Genomic DNA, 16,495 nt, shown 5'->3' on the forward strand with positions numbered 1-16,495 from the left:
TTGTCTTTTTTTTTTTTTCCGGTAAGAACCACCCCGAAAAAAAAATTAACTTTTATCCTAGCGGCCTAGATCAGCTCAAAAGTTCTAAAATTAAAATATAAATTTGAGCCAAAAAAAGTATGTATCGTTGTTTTTAACTTCTTTCCCCTCAATTTATGATTGGGAAAATAATATTTATTAAAAATGGAGGATGGCTTTTTTCTCCTGTAAAATTTAGATCGGACAAAGAACTAAAATTTTATGGAAAGATCGAAGGATCTTCTTTTTTAGTTAGGAAATCAAACTGCCCTAGTTAATTATTGCTCTTGATTTACTGGTGCAGATGGGTGATTCTCCCTCTATTCTTCCTTCGGAGTAGTGTTTTACTCCTACCATTTCTTCCTCCGGCCACTGGTCCTCTGCCTACTCCAAAGAACCAAATCTAGAAGCCACTACATTTAATATAAGACTTATTTAACTAATTTGATTAGATTAAGAGAATTAGGTAAGTTAGTTAATCATAAAAAATATGATATGTTTTTCCTAAAATACCATAAATCATCTTTCTTAATATTCTTACTCCATCTTCTACTTGATTATGGTTGAGGGAGTATCTATAGGGATAATATAAACAAATGACAAATATGAGAAATATGTCTTATATTTAGGATTAAAATCAGCTCAATAATTAGATCATATATTAAGGATCATAGGAGTAAGTATTATCTTTCTTAAAATATTTTTTAATAACGTATATTAAAATGAAAATATTTTAATATATGTAATTATCATAAGAATTACTTAAAACAAATAAATAAATACAAAAGACAAAATAAATTAAAATATTATATTTAGAATCAAATTAAATTTTTAACTAAGTTTTATATTTAGATACAGAGTTACTGTCCGTAAACACAAAAACCTTTCCGTTACGATTAATTCTCCAAGATTAGCAAATTTCTGGAATTAATATTTCATGAAGTTATCGTTGAAACAATTTATCTAATTTGATGCCCCAAAAAATTGTTCTTCTGTTTTCTATCCTCCACGATTTTTATCGCAGATGCTCTGGACAACGTCAGGTTTCGCCCGGGGAAGCACACCGCCGTTACTGCAGTCTTTGTCTCCGGTCTTCCTCTAATGATTAAACCAATTTGATAAAAAGAAAAGAAAAGATAATTAATTAATTTTTATTTTAGTTTATTGTTCTCAAAAAAAAAAAATCATACAATAATAAGGAAGATTGTTTTGCATAAAAATTTTTCCACACACTTGGAAGAATCCTATTAGATTCTCAGATACCCATTTCAAAAGCCTATTACCTCGTCCCTCTCCCTCCCTGTGAGTATTCTTCGAAGTTAGCTTTTCTGTTAAGCTGATAATAGTTCGAACAGTGGAAAGTGGGTTATATTCTAATATTGATCATTTGAGCCTAATCATGTACGTTTCCCGAAAGAACGTCTGAATCATCTCCAACTGGCAGAGAATATTGGTTGAGCAGGAAACTGCATCAAAGATGACAATGGATGGCTTAGCGATGAAGAGTGGTTTTGGTTCTGCAAGAAAAGATGCCTCCACTGACCAAGAAGTGCTTGAGGTCCTGTAGTAAAAGACACTTCACATAGTATCTTAAGCGATATGCACAAAGCTAATAGTTGGCTCCTCCATTCAAGTCCACTCGCGAGCAAAAATTCCCCATCTTTATTCTTTTCACATAATGGATGATTCTCAACAAGGGAAACTGGACACATGAAACTTGAATTTCCCTGGCACACGTCACCCGCTGCTCGGCCTATCAATTGTTGAACAAGGTTTGCTTTTTGAGCAACGAATGCCTCATAGCTTAAGGGGAATCCTGATGGATCGTCCCCAGGAGAAGCAGCAGCATGGGTCAGAGTAAGAATGGCACGTTGCCAAATTGATTTATTGAGAGAACTTGTGATGGATTTTAATACCGGCAAGTCATTGAAATCCCAGGATAGGGAATCTAGTCGATCGACATAGAGAATGACATCAAAAGGGAATTTTTTCATATACCTCTTTATAGATGCCAATATCTTTCGGTTGAACGCTTGCTCCTTCATCGGGGGCCTAAGACCAGGTGTGTCAAGGATTCTGATCTTGATCCCTTGTATAGTACCAGCAACCTCATTTACAGAGGCTGTGCCAGGTTCGAATGCACTTGTCATGACCTTTGTCTCACCAAAAATAGAATTGATGGTTGCACTCTTTCCCACTCCGCTTCTCCCAAGAACTAGAATGTTCAGAGAAAAGTCTAAATCATCGTCATGTTTTTCTTCAAGCTTCTTAGCCAGAATTTTAGCTGATTCAATGACAAAATCCTGAGTAGAAAGTCTTCCAATATCTGCAACTAATCTGCATAAAATTTTCGAAACAAAGGGATCTTCGAGAGATAGATTGATTCGTTGGATAAGCCTCAGGAACTTCACACTTAAGGGCTGTATCTTCTTAACCTTTTCCTTTTCTTTAGCACTTACGTTGTGCTTGGATCCATTCTGACTTTCAAAATCTAGCAAGGCAGTGAGATTAGGAAGATCTTTCTCAATGATAACGTTTGATTCATCAGCAGAGGTGAATGTAAGTCTGTTGCAATTTAACTCACCATTACTAATTGCATATAGGAAAAATTCATCATCTTTCAGCAAGTTTAATCTCTCGCGTGAGATTTGGCCCGGCTGCTCTTGTTGACAGTTCTTATCAGAAGGACCCTCTGAACCCAAAAGAACAGAAAGAGCTGAAATTTGTTCCATAAACTGCTCATGGCCAGCTGAAATCAAGCCTTCTGCATCCCCAACTAGAGAAGAACCAGATCTCTTTGATTCGTGGCTCATTGCACTTAACTCAACAGTAGGCTGTCTTTTTACAGTCTCCCCCAAATTGGGACCTCTTTCTACATGGCCATGCGAATGGCAATCACTACACAGCTTATCTTCTGAATCATTTTCCAAATATACAGTCTGTTGAATTAGTCCTGGCTCTGAAAATTTAGCAGACTCAGCAGTAGGAATATTCTTACATTTGCAAGCATCATTGATACTGAATTCGAAACTAGCAGAAGCGTCATTCAAATTGATTTTTGAATTAATTGTAGATTTGTATGTGCTTCTCAGCTTCTCATTCTCACATTTTATGTCAAGATTGGATCCTCGACTACCAGTAGCTGCAGCTTCTAGAGTTGGGAGGCAAGATCCACTTCCTGTACATTCCATACTATTGGCATCTAAAACTAGTTCAATCTGTGTTTCAGGGTTCTGTTCTCGCAGAACATGGGCAGAAGTATCCGTTTTCAGACATTTGCTTTTCTTTAGATCCTCAATATTGGAAATTAACAGGCCGAAGTCACCAATCATAACTGAAGTTCCTTCTCCCATTTCAGTTGCTTCTTTGGCCTCCGCCTCTAACTTTCTTTGTGGTATGGATTTCACTCTTACTGCATCAACCTCTATAATATTTAGGGTGTCTCCTGCCAACCTATGCGTGTCATCTAGTTTGAAGTCTTCTTCATTCTCTAGCTCATCTGATGCTATCTTTACTTTGCCAAGTTGCTCAGTATTCAAACTGATTCGTGAATCCTGTAATATAATACATGTATCAGTCGCCATCGAATATTCTTCTTGAGCTACTCTATTTTCTACAACTTTGTCAAGAGTCTGCTCGTATTCTACATCGGCCAATCTCTTATCTGCCATGAAACTCTCATGTCCGTTTTCATCTTCGATCAAATTACCAGAGCTCAAGTCGCCAGCAAATGTCAAATCCTTTGCATTATATGATTGATCAAAGGTTGGAAATTCCCTTAACATCAACATTTCCATATCCTCTTCTTCAGCATTCAATACCTTAATTTTGGGCAAACCAATAAAGGTCTCAGGCACGTCAAAATCATCATGTTCAATAAAATTGACAGAACTCCTATAATCAGCAACTGTCAACTCATTTGCAGCAAAAGAATGCTGAACAGTTCTTGACATCAAAGTTTCATTCTCTTCTTCCTCAACATTCACTGCCTTAATTCTGGGCAAACCAACAAAGTTCTCGGACATATCAGCGCTTAACTGTTCAATAAAATTATCAGAACTCAAATGATTCGCAACTGTCCACTCGTTTGTGATAAAGGCTTGGTTCACAGTTGAAGAGTCCCTCCACGTTGAAGTTTCCAGCTCATCAGCATCCACATCCGCTGCCTTAATTCTGGGCAAATTAACAAAATTCTCTGGCATATCAATGCTTGGCACCCTCACAGCATTAAAATTTTCATCACCTTCAATTTCATACGCCGCTTCTTCCTCATCGTGATCATCATAACCAGACAAATGGGCAAAAGGCATAACCCGCAAACTCGTATCCCCCTCAACACTCTCTTCTTCCTCTTCGCATGAATTACCTGTTGGGTATGCTTCTGGATCAACAATTAAAGGCCTTGTCGACACCATTCCGAACTCGTCACCACTCACAAAGCCCTCGGACTCAGACCCACTATTTGTATAAGTACCATTGCTGGAAGCATCAAATTCAGAATCATCAAGAGTAAGAGGAGCTCGGATAGGAAGAAAACCTGAAAAGGACGGCTTTTCCGGCAGCATTGGCGGGGCAGAATGGGAGAAGCGAGTTTTTGAAGGCATGGCAGGATGGTAAGGCGCTGCTGTAGGTTGCCGCCAACAAGAGGAGACAACCGTAGAAGCTGAAAGCGTAAGTTTCAACTTTAGGATTTTGGCGTCAATGGGCGCCCTGATTTAATATTTAGATCTAGTTGGCGGAAAAACGTATCTGGATGTAGACTTCGCTGATTCTTTTTCTTTTTTTCTTTCTTTCTTTTCAATTAAAATACTTCCTCCAGTTGTAATTATAAAAACTAATTGATTAATTTAAAAAAATTTAAAAATAAATTAAATTAGTTATTTGTAATAAATAGATATTATCTTTTTTAAAATATTCTTACTAATCAAATGTGTTTGCTAAAATTATCATTATTAGAAGGACTACCTTAAAAAAAAGTATAAATATTAGAGACAAAGTGGATTGGGGTCTTATAATAGGGTTTTATATTAAGAACTGAAGGTAGCATTAAAGGGGTGATATTTCATAATTTTATCCGCATTAACTACAGTAATTTCATCCTCATATTATCTTTACTCCAATATATAGTTTTCAATCATTGGCAAAAATACATAGTTTTTAATATAAGGTATGTATAACGTAATTAATGTTCCAATAAACACACAGAATGATTCATAGAAAAAACTTAGTTAATGCATAATTTCAGATTTCATTATCATCTTCCAAAAATCACAAAATTGGTTTGGGGTATTTCATTATTATCTTCCAAAAATTACAAAATTGGTTGGGGTCTCCGTTCGGTTGGGTAAGAGTTAGTAAATGTTTGGCTGGCCAACCACCCCCCATGAATAATGGAATATTGAAATGCGACTGTTAGCAAAAACACAGGGAAAGTTTAAAAATAAAAGTGCGATTCATACGCACACTCAATTTGTTTCAACTCACGTACTTTATAAAGCCAGATTTTATTTAAAGTGGGACTTTCCCAATTAAGGCACCGTTTGGATGTACTTGCAAACTATGGTTTGGAAACCCAAATCATGGTTTGCACAAAATGCTATCCAAACCCCCCCTCAAAAATCAAAACCATGGTTTTTCAACTTATATAAATATATATACATGTATTATTAATTATGTTAATAAAAATTATATTATTAACAATTTGGCTCCAAAACCATTATCATATTAACTTAAATTTGTATATACAAATGCTTCTGATAACAAAATTTCTCCAGAATTTGAAGTCTGTTCACAGTCGAGTATGAGATTAATTAAGGGAAGCGTGTATCCGAGTCCTTTTAGGATCCATGTATCTTTTAATAATTCGATTTTCTTGAAAGTGAGACTTTCCTATATTAAGTCAAAAGTCCCCCACGGAAAGAAAAATAAAAATCTACTCACACTTACACACATATAATGAAATTGAGAGTTGTTGAGTTGTTGTGCGTGCGTGCGTGCGTGTGTTTTTTTTTAACCAGTGTCCCTATGCCAAATCAATCATAATAACGAGAAAAATACATAAATGGACTTAATTTATGGATCTTTTATTAAACCCTAATTGTACTTTTTTTTTTGTTATTGTCCATAATATCCTCCCACCTAATGGTAAGAGACTAATCTCTCAGGTACTGTCAAACGCGTAGCGAAGACCCTTCCCAATAGTATTTTTTTCATACACACCATCCAAAAATCGAACCCAGGATATGATGTCTAAGATATCCAAATTCTTCTATTGGACTAACACTTATTGGTAACCCTAATTATACCTAATGTAAGACCATTGTGGTCAACGGAAAGTTCTCAAGGCTCGGAGCATATAAGTGGGCTTGGTTCATGGGCCCACCATGGTCAAGTTAAATCCAATATTGTGGTTCGGCGGAAGGATGTCACAGCAGCTTCGCAGAACAAGATTTGAATCCCCACCTAAAAAAAAAAAAAATCTCCAATCGTGCTTATGAAAAAAAAATTATTGCGTGTGAGAGAGAAATATCACTTAACATTCCGGGAAGGAAATTACAACCTAGACTAACAAATAGAGCCCTCATGGGAAACATGAGACCACAATTTGGCTAATGCTTTGAACATGACTAGAAACTTAAGTTTAGTAGAAGAACGGCACTATCCTCGGATTCTTCTAAGGACTAACTGTCTTGAAAACTGACAGAGCATGAATGGGTGGTAATTTTGACTGGCAGAAGTTCTGCCACGCCTCGAGCTTCTGTTCCTCGTCTTTAGTAAGCGCCTCGTACATAGAAGTTGCAATGCTTCTTGCAGCTTCTCTCGCCTCCGGCAGCCTATCATTCAGCAGATCAGCCGCACTCTGATCATCTCTCCCATCCCAAACTCTTCCATTTCTTCGAGCCCCTGATGGTAAGGTCATGTCATGTACTTTGAACATTAATAACTGCACTGTGTAATAATAAACCCCAGAAAACAAGCAGCTTAGCTCAATTGTACATCAAATTTACCATATTGGAGACGCTGTTGGAGAGAGGTACAGCAAGGACTAACTGTCTTGAAAACTGACAGAGCATGAATGGGTGGTAATTTTGACTGGCAGAAGTTCTGCCACGCCTCGAGCTTCTGTTCCTCGTCTTTAGTAAGCGCCTCGTACATAGAAGTTGCAATGCTTCTTGCAGCTTCTCTCGCCTCCGGCAGCCTATCATTCAGCAGATCAGCCGCGACTCTGATCATCTCTCCCATCCCAAACTCTTCCATTTCTTCGAGCCCCTGATGGTAGGTCATGTCATGTACTTTGAACATTAATAACTGCACTGTAATAAAAAACCCAGAAAACAAGCAGCTTAGCTCAATTGTACATCAAATTTACCATATTGGAGACGCTGTTGGAGAGAGGTACAGCAGCCTTAGCCCTGACTCTGAGGTTGCTATGGCTAACATATGCCCGCAATTTTTGGAGTAGAGGAAGAGGGGCTATTGAAGCCACCATTGAGTTCAGAGCCTTATCTGCTTCTTCACACACAAACCGTTTGTCCTGAGACGCTTTTAGCAGCAGCTGCAGAAGCTGTTAAGATTCGACCCTTCAGTTAACCCCAATCCATCCATTCACAATATCAATAAACGGAAGCAAGATCATGGGAAAGGAAAGGGAGTCACACCAGGCTATCAAATGCATCAGAGGTGGAGGGATCCAGCAATTTATCACCAAAGGATTTGAAAATATCAGAAGCAGCCATAATAGAGGTTTTGCACAGAGCACTTCGAGGATTTTTCATTGTCTTGGCCACCACCGACGCAACTTTCCCCCTGTTTCACAATTTCACATCATATATTTCCAGAAACCCAAATGTGCATGCCTATACTAAAATGGACAACGTGCGCTGCAAAAAACTGTCAATGCACGACCCAGATCAGAACAGGTTACTTACAATTCTGGGAATAGAAGAGAGGAGTGGTACAAAGCGAAGCGCCTAACATCGTTCAGAGCCTCGCAGACATTGAGCCAATTTTTTGAGCCCAGATCTTCGATTAAACCCTAGATTTTCAAAGAACTCAAATTTAGCGCTAATTTTGATGACAGAATTAGTGGCAAAAACAAAATTGATGTGGGTTATTTCTGGGGCAACTCAAATCAAGAACTTACTCGAATCCTTGCTTCAGGATCGGATATAGGTTTAAGATCCTCAGAGGAGATATAATCAACGGTAGCATCCCCGGATGACTGCATCAGAATCTGGTTTTCGTCATTCAGAGGACGTTCAGATTGTTTGGTGGCTGGAAGAACAACTTTCGATTGCTTTCTAGGCCTCTCGGTTGCCGTGGGAAGAGCGTTATCAATTGGTCTGAGAGGCATGGTTGTAGACGATGAAGACTGAAGTAGGAATACCAACAGAGTAAAAGCGGAAGATCAGTATAAAACTTGTGGGGCTGGCTTGATTCTGATGAGGAATCAAATAGCATTCGCCTTTGATGTATAAAACTCACTTCAAAATTTGAAAAAGGGCAAGAGACGTTGATGCGTTCGCGTAACGGTAACATTTCAAAAGCTGGATGGATGGGTAACGGATCAGACTTAGGAATTCAGAATTAATTAGCCAGCATCCGGAATATGTCGGGATAGTATGGTATTGTCGTAAATTGGCGGGCCGGGCCACCGCTGAGCTTTTTTGGGCCAAAATTGTCCAATGGGTTTTTTTGCCAACTGTCCAATGGGTCCGTCATGATATTGGAATGTAATTAAAAAGGAAATATAACTAAAAAATGTTTGTACCAAAAAAACAAACTAAAAAAAAAAAAGTGATTTAAAGATATAGTTGTTTTGTATATTGTCTGCTAAAAAAACCCATAAAAGCCAATATTGTTGGTTGATAAAAATAGGAACACAATAATAATATTATATATATCTAAATTATTGTATAGTGAACAATACTCAAGTAACCGCCGCGTTGAACTTGTGGCGAAAATTAATTTTGAAGCTCTCCGAATCCAGATGACAATAACATCAAACCTATGAGGAAAAAATTAACTTGCTTTATAATGAAAAAATTAACTTGTATGTGTGTATTAATAGTAAATGGGAAACAATTATCATTATATTTTAATAGCATATATATATTTTTTAATAAAGGTGAGTGGATAATTTGTTGAGGATTTGAATAGCTTTTGTCTCAAAAAATTGTCCTGAATACTTCACACGATTTTCAATTATAATAACAAATTAAAATGTGTTAAAAGAAATAAGAACTCCAGCGAGTGAGAGAGAGAGAGAGAGACGAAACACATCACATATCCAAAAAGTATAAACATATTCCCACAAAAGAAAGCCTAGTTATGGATGAAAGTTTCTTCCAGCAGCGCATGATGCCCTTTTCTTCCCGCGATCCATTAATCACGGTCGAACGCGCTGTTTTTGTTTCGGTGGTCCTGGGGCTTATGTTACGCACTTGTTAGTGACAAGCAACCAACTGAAGCAAAGTGAGCGTGCGAGGGTGTGTTATTGTCATCTTACTTGAATCGAGGACGACGGTGATCATGATGATGCCTTTGATCTCTTGCATTCTCTGACACTCTGCCTCAGGAATCCCTTCTCGCATTTATTTCATGCGCATGGACCCGCAATACCCTAAACCTCGATCCTATGCACCACAGATGGAGATGACGATTCCCCCCTCCCAGCTTTCCGACAATGATCGGAGCAGCTCCGAATTGCGAGCTCTCGATTGTAACCTCACTTCGCTTTGCGAGCACATCCAGATGGAAGGCTTCAATTCCGGCTCATTCTCCGACATTGTGCTCCATGCAATGGGTTCCACTTATCACCTCCATCGCCTTATCCTTTCTCGGAGTTCTTACTTCAGGTGACGATAATATAAATTTCCAGTGAAATTTCGTTTTTTTTTTTTTTCCTTTTACGCCCTCTTATCCATTTCATTCATTAAGTTGTTCTTTTTCCTCTCCTTTCGTTTTGTTTCTTAAATTTTGCATCCTTATTGAGTCAACTCCTTTTACTTGTTTATTTTTTTATTTTTGTTTTTTACAAATGATCGCTGTTACTGAATTCGTTGATGCTATAACTATTTTGGTTCTATCTGCATCCCCATCGCACTCTGGAAATTACAGTGATGATGATGATGATTAAACTGTTATGACATAATAGGCCGTTGTGCTGATACATTTATCATTACTATTGAAAAATGGCTAGACTTTTCGAGAATTTAGATGATCAGGCGGATATAGAATCTAGAAATAGTTGTGAGAGACATCATCTAAACTGAGGAAGTGTCCATGTTGTAGAGGACCATCTGTGTGGAGCACCCCAACAAGTTTTTAAGAAAGGAGATGCCTAATTCTTTTTAAAGTATTAAGTATTACTGCATTTGTGCCTTTTAATTTTTTGTGTTAAACTGGAGAATGATACCTACTATCTATCATGAAGCGTTTTTAACCCCAACAGGTTTTACCTTTTATGAATTTTAAGATGTAGATGACAACAGTTAAATGTTTCTTCTCTTCCTGAACATATTTCTATGCCTGAATCTCCATTATCTTTATGTTTATAATGATAAATTAAAGTTCCTTGTTTGTTGGTTTGAAAAAATCAGTGTTTATTGTCTAATGTGTCTGTCAGGAATATGCTTCATGGTCCCTGGAAAGAAGCCAGTGCTCCTATTGTGACCCTGCATGTTGATGATAAGAATGTTAATGATGAGGCAATCACAATGGCCTTGGCATATCTCTATGGGCACCACCCTAAGCTTAGTGATAGCAATGCATTTCGGGTTCTTGCTGCCGCATCCTTTCTTGACCTCCAGGTATCATGTTTGCATAATGACTTAAAAGTCATGTTTTATCTTCAAAATTTATGATTCCGGCCAAAAAAAAAAAAAAAACTTCAAAATTTATGATATTTTAAGTCATGCCAGACTTCTCTTTTATCTACGGTTTTTCTACTATTGGTTCTTGTTTAGTTACATTCTTAAAGTTGTTAAAGGTTTTTTTTTTTTTTTTTTTTTGTGACAAAAGTTGTTAAAGGTTTTGTTTTGACAAATCTATATATCCGTGCAGGACTTATGTGCTATATGTACAGACTTCATTATATCTGAGCTGTGGACTTCAAATTTCTTGGCTTATCAGGTTCTAGATGCTTGTATACATCTTTGGGAAATGCCTGTTTGCTATATAAGTTTCTGGGTTAATAGTTGGTGTCATATGATTGTGCACTAGGTATTTGCAGAAAACCAAGACTATGGCATTCACGGGGAGCGTGTTAGAAATGCTTGTTGGGGCTACCTCTGTCAAAGCGGTGGCATGGAGTTGAAAGAGGTAATGAGGAAGATAGGTTCACCTACTTGCACCTGGTAGCTGGGTCAGTCGTTTTTGATGTGATATGAAGATTAGGTTCCCTTAAACATCATTCGAAAGGAGCAGTGCTTATCTCATATGCTTGCTGCTGCTGATTAATAACATAAGATCTGAAGTTGAGTTTTAATTAATTTTGGTGATTACTTCCCTTGTAGTCTGTAATATATTGGTTGAGAAGATTTTTTCCATGTCCTCTGGCTGATCTAACTTTTAAACTTAGGATATTGTTGTTGAATAATGCCATTTTCATTTGTTTGTTTTTTCAAAGGAAAGGAAATGGGAGGGGATGGGTAATGATTCTTAATTATGCTGGCAATTCAGGTTCTTGTATTATTGCTTGTTCCAGGTGCTTCCGAAACTTTCTTCTCAAACGGTACATGCACTACTGACCTCTGATGAACTGTGGATACCAAGTGAAGAGAAACGGTGAGTAGTTTCTGAGCCTCTAGTTGGATTTTGTGGTTAGCCGGTTGAATTTATGATTCACATAACATTTGCTCTGTTTTTGTAAAAGGTTTGGATTGGCATTAGACACATTCCTGGCAAAAAATGCTCACTGGAAAGCTGAGCATCCTGAGCAAGGAAGTTCTGGTTCTGAGTCTGCAACTAATAGTCATTCTGATTCTGATAATATCAAGGGAAAAAGTGGACCTGATAGCAGCACAAGTGATAGGTTGGGAAATGATCTAGGGCGTCTGAATATTAAAAGTGATGTAAAGGACACCATTGATCATAATCAGCAAGTCGAGCCTGCAGACAGTGTGACACGCTTCAACAAGGAGGATTCTGATTCTAATGAACTGGCACAAACAACATCATTTTCTGGTTCATCAAATTTGGAACCTAGATATGCTTGCAACATGGAAGGGCCTTCGTCAATCAGTAATTTGTTGTCGGAAAAAGATGGGATCAGAACATCATGTTCTTATGTTGAGATGCCTGTCAATGTTGGAGCGACTGGAGTATCTATTGAAGGGCCATCTGAGGAAGGTTCAAATTCTTCCTGCAATGGCCTCACATCCGGTGAATGGGGAAGATACAGCATGCCTCTTTTTCCATGGGGTGGCCGGGTAGTTGGTGGAAGACGACTTAAAGCTCACTCCAAAGGAAAGTATGGAATTCATGGGGATGAACATGAAGCTTTTGTAAATATCTTTGAAGGAGGTTCTCTTTTATACTGTAATATGTCTTTTGAGGCACTTCTGAGTGTCAGAAAGCAACTTGAAGAATTAGGCTTCCCTTGCAAAGCTGTAAATGACGGCCTTTGGCTGCAGGTTTGACAGAATTATTTGATTATTAGCTTAGCACTGTACTTAAGACTTGAAGCTTGTATCAAGTTACCATTTTGAGTGTGGAAATTATTGCTATAAAAAATGCTTTTGACTCTTTTTTTCCTCCTATTTTCCTTTCAAACAGATGCTTCTTAGTCAGAGGGTGCAAGAAATTGCTGCTGATACATGCAAAGCTTGTTCTCTCGTGAGTGCAGCATGCACCTGCCGGCAGCCATTTGCATTTTCTCAGGGAGTTACCACTCCTAGTTACTACATGCAAGAACACAACCAGAATAATAATTCTGGGAACATGGGAAACATATATGTTGCTGAGTCTACTCAAAGTGAAGGAACTGGCATATTTAGACCTGTACGAGTACATGTTAGAGGTGCTATTGATGGGCTTGCAGGTATTGGCCGAGGAACTACCTTTGTGCCAACATCTGCTTCACCTCCTACACGTTTTGTCTTCTCTCGCGTGCCATTTGGTGTTGGCAACAGAAACTACCCGCAATCTGCGGCTAATGATGATTCAGAGACACAAGCTGACCACAATGGAGACATGTCTGGAGATGGGTTGACAGCTTTGGTTGGGCTAAGTCAGGGAGGGAGTAGTGGAACCAATGCACATGGAGAGATGTCACAAAAGGGATGTGAGACTGGCATGCGAAGCAGAATCTCTGGAACTGCTGCTGGAGGCCCGAGCACTGGTGGCATTCCCATGCAAATGTTAGAGGCACCAGAACATGCCATAGGAATAGAATGGGAGAATACTAGCAGTTCTTCTATATCATTGGATTTGAAGACACCTTTAAGTCATTTTCCTCCATTTCGTTTTGGGTGAGTTAGGTTCTGTGCAACTATTAAACTGTAAGGATAAAGTAGCTTATGTGTTGAAATCTGTTTTGTAGGTTAGTTCGATGCCTAGTTCTAGTTTTTTCCTGGATGTTAGATATAGTTACTTCTAGTTCTCCTGGGTCATGCTTTGCAATATTAGTATCTATAATATTAGTTCTAGTTCTCCTCACTGTTGATGCTGTTAGTAGTGTGAGATTGACCAAACTTTTGTTGGACCATCAGTCCCATATTCTATTTCCTCTCACTCACTTGTGTCTCTACTATATGGTGTGGCTGCATGGGCTCATGGAGTCCCATCACCCATCATTGACCTTCTTAGTATGATCCCTGATGTCTCTATCAAATAGGATATGATCTTTTGAAATTTTTGGTCATCCAAGAGGGCTTTTAGGGGCCTTTTGCAATTTGTTATTTTATTTTGTTTTTAGTGCTCTTGTTGTTGTTGTATTTTTTTTTAATATTTCATTTGCAATTGTTTTATGAAATGACAAATTCATATGCTTTTGTTTGAGCTGCTTTTGTTCATTTTATTTTGTTTTGTCTTCTCCTTTTCTTTTTTAAATATTTGGGCATGAGTTGCATAAATTTCTCAAATTACTGTAAATTCCTTGCTGATTTTACAGGGTGCAATTTGAGGATGTGCACAGGCTTGGTGATGGTCAGGTGAAGCATTCTCCAGAAGTGTTCTATGCTGGTTCTCTATGGAAGGTACTAGAAATTCAATTAAATGTCATATTCATGCAAGCCTGAGTTCACGTGTCCTGGTAAAATAAATTCATTGGATTGAATTTTCAGGTCAGTGTACAGGCTTTTAATGATGAAGACCCCCAGGGACGGAGAACTCTTGGTAATGTTTTTATGATTCAAATTGATGTTCATATGGAAGTAGAGAAAATCTGCCGTCTATCGGGCAACTAATTATCAATATTATTACAGGATTGTTTCTTCACCGTCGGAAAGCAGAAATTGCTGATTTACATAGAAAGGTTAGCAAGATCTTTTTGTATTTAAATAATTAGGCATTGAAGAATGTTTAGGGTTGTATACAGCTTTTAATAGATGAAATGCTTTATACTATAAGTGAAAGGGTCGGTAGCAGTCACTTGGATCACTTCAAGGAGGATGCCATTTGCCTCTTATGGTGTGATGGGCTACCAAACGAACCTGATGATTGATTTTCAGGGATCTTGGCTGAACATTTTTAGCCAAAACCGCAAACAATAATTTTAATTTTTAACTAGAACTCAACCCAGTTTCATGGTTTACTTTTTTAAAAATGATTTTTAGGTGCACATGTATGTGGATTCCCGTGAAAAGGTGACTGCTCGCTATCAGGTAATATTTGTAGTGAATTTACGGCTTTTATCATTGTAGTCTATTGAGGGTAATAGATCTGAATAATAATTCGGGCCTTGAAATTCAGTTGATTTGCCCATCAAAAAGGGAAGTGATGGTGTTCGGAAGCTTTAAACAAACGGGCACTCTTCTACCTAAAGCTCCCAAGGGATGGGGTTGGCGAACTGCTCTGCTATTCGATGAGCTTGCTGATCTTCTGCAGAACGGGGCCCTTCGAATAATTGCTGTAGTGCAGCTCGTTTAAATTAAGGGGGCGGAATTTTCTACTGCATAGTAAGCTGTCGATGCTTTATGTGATTCTGTGAACGTCAGATAGCTAAATTCTCTTGCCTTTGTAGAGAAATATCATTCTTTTCCTTGTCAGAGAAATGATATAGAGGAGATGAACCACAGTCAAATAGCGCATGCATCTCTATGACTAGTATGCCAAGATGCAACATAAATTGTATAGATGTTACCTGACTTGTTGGCAATAATTCTAACTCTTGTCCAGCAGAAAAAATATTTAGTTTTTATTTCGAGCGTATGTAGCTCATAATGGGCGTGTGATCATGGTATGTTGTTCAGTTGTTGATTCTCATTTAGCAAGACATTCTACTACGTGCGTGCGATAGAGAGAATACTATATAATAACACAAATGCTTCTAACCTATATGATGATGAGCCGCAATTCTTGATCATGCATGCGGCCTGCAATTTTTCCAAATGGTTTTTTTATTTATTTTATTTTATTTTTTATTTTTATGGGGCCATCACTGGAAATTGGGGTTCTCATGAGTGGAATAGGGGCCCTTCCCACTTGCGTACAAAGTTTGGACAGAATCAAGTTGGTTGGTCATCCTTGACAAGGCAGTATGAAATGTGGAGCGCCAAAGACTTGTAAGCTAGTGACATTGATGCTCTTAGTGAGTAGGAGGTTCACAGGTTTAATCCGGCCCCTTTAATTGAAAAAAAAAAAGTATGAAATGTGGATCTGTAGCCCGAGGGTCAAGTCAATCAAATTACTCTTGGAAAAGATGTGTTTTTCAAAGAAAAAGTTATTTGTAAGAGTGATAATTATCAAGTTCGAATCCTAAAACTTCTAAATGATTAAAAAACATAAAAAAGCTCTTTTCTTAAAACAATGATTACTTTTAAAAAGCTTGAATAGACAATTAAAGACAAATAAATTCCTCGTACCTAACTTAATATTTTCTTGGCTTAAATAAGCAGCTTTAAAGATAACAAACACATATTCTGAGCTGACCCTGAGAGTAACATAATAGTGTGATTATGATATTCAAATATTCAATAGTTTAAAAGCCTCGAAAAGCAAGGCCGAAAAAAAGAAGAACTTTAGAAAAATAAATATTGCACGACTTCCTCGCTTCTTCTCCGCCTTCATTTGATCTTATTTATTCCTTTGATTTTCTCAGTTTTTTTTCTAAACTTCGACTAGGTACGACCAGTCTAATTTAGAAAAATAACTTTATTCCTTATACTTTTATTTTTTAAAACAATAAGGAAACAGTAAAAAAAAAAAGAAATATAAGGAAACCAACGTATTGTTGTGGGTGACAGCGTTGACGCATGTTTATACTCGTTTGGATTGACTGAAAGCTTTTTATCTGCTCTAACTCATGGGTGTGGTT

The 16,495-nt window shown here is 37.7% G+C and overlaps 3 protein-coding genes across 3 annotated transcripts in view; 1 reads left to right on the plus strand and 2 right to left on the minus strand.

The window, feature by feature from the left end:
- The window catches only part of LOC114742894 (alanine--tRNA ligase), a 28,601-nt gene extending 16,432 nt beyond the window's left edge, over positions 1-12,169 (minus strand). The window contains exons 1-2 of the mRNA XM_028931119.1: positions 12,105-12,169; positions 2,207-4,278 (exon numbers count right to left, since the gene is read on the minus strand). Of these exons, the coding sequence (XP_028786952.1) occupies positions 2,207-4,278; positions 12,105-12,106 (2,074 nt within the window). The 5' untranslated portion in view covers positions 12,107-12,169. The remainder of the gene's footprint in view (positions 1-2,206; positions 4,279-12,104) is intronic.
- LOC114742898 (TOG array regulator of axonemal microtubules protein 1) lies at positions 6,534-8,444 on the minus strand. The gene is made up of 6 exons (XM_028931123.1): positions 8,162-8,444; positions 7,947-8,053; positions 7,677-7,824; positions 7,388-7,582; positions 7,101-7,287; positions 6,534-6,735 (listed from the first exon to the last, which is right to left on the minus strand). The coding sequence occupies exons 1-6, from the start codon at positions 8,369-8,371 to the stop codon at positions 6,692-6,694; spliced, it is 891 nt and encodes a 296-aa protein (XP_028786956.1). The 5' UTR covers positions 8,372-8,444; the 3' UTR covers positions 6,534-6,691.
- On the plus strand, positions 9,356-15,385 carry LOC114742895 (uncharacterized). Its single transcript, XM_028931121.1, has 12 exons — positions 9,356-9,875; positions 10,646-10,829; positions 11,083-11,151; positions 11,242-11,340; positions 11,726-11,805; positions 11,894-12,653; positions 12,796-13,490; positions 14,132-14,216; positions 14,304-14,355; positions 14,445-14,494; positions 14,796-14,843; positions 14,932-15,385. The coding sequence occupies exons 1-12, from the start codon at positions 9,619-9,621 to the stop codon at positions 15,106-15,108; spliced, it is 2,556 nt and encodes an 851-aa protein (XP_028786954.1). The 5' UTR covers positions 9,356-9,618; the 3' UTR covers positions 15,109-15,385.
- Positions 15,386-16,495: the final 1,110 nt, after the last annotated feature.

The sequence above is a fragment of the Neltuma alba genome, unplaced genomic scaffold (assembly GCF_004799145.2).
Source record: "Neltuma alba isolate B1F8T4 unplaced genomic scaffold, ASM479914v2 tig00003893_pilon, whole genome shotgun sequence".
Lineage (NCBI taxonomy): Eukaryota > Viridiplantae > Streptophyta > Magnoliopsida > Fabales > Fabaceae > Neltuma > Neltuma alba.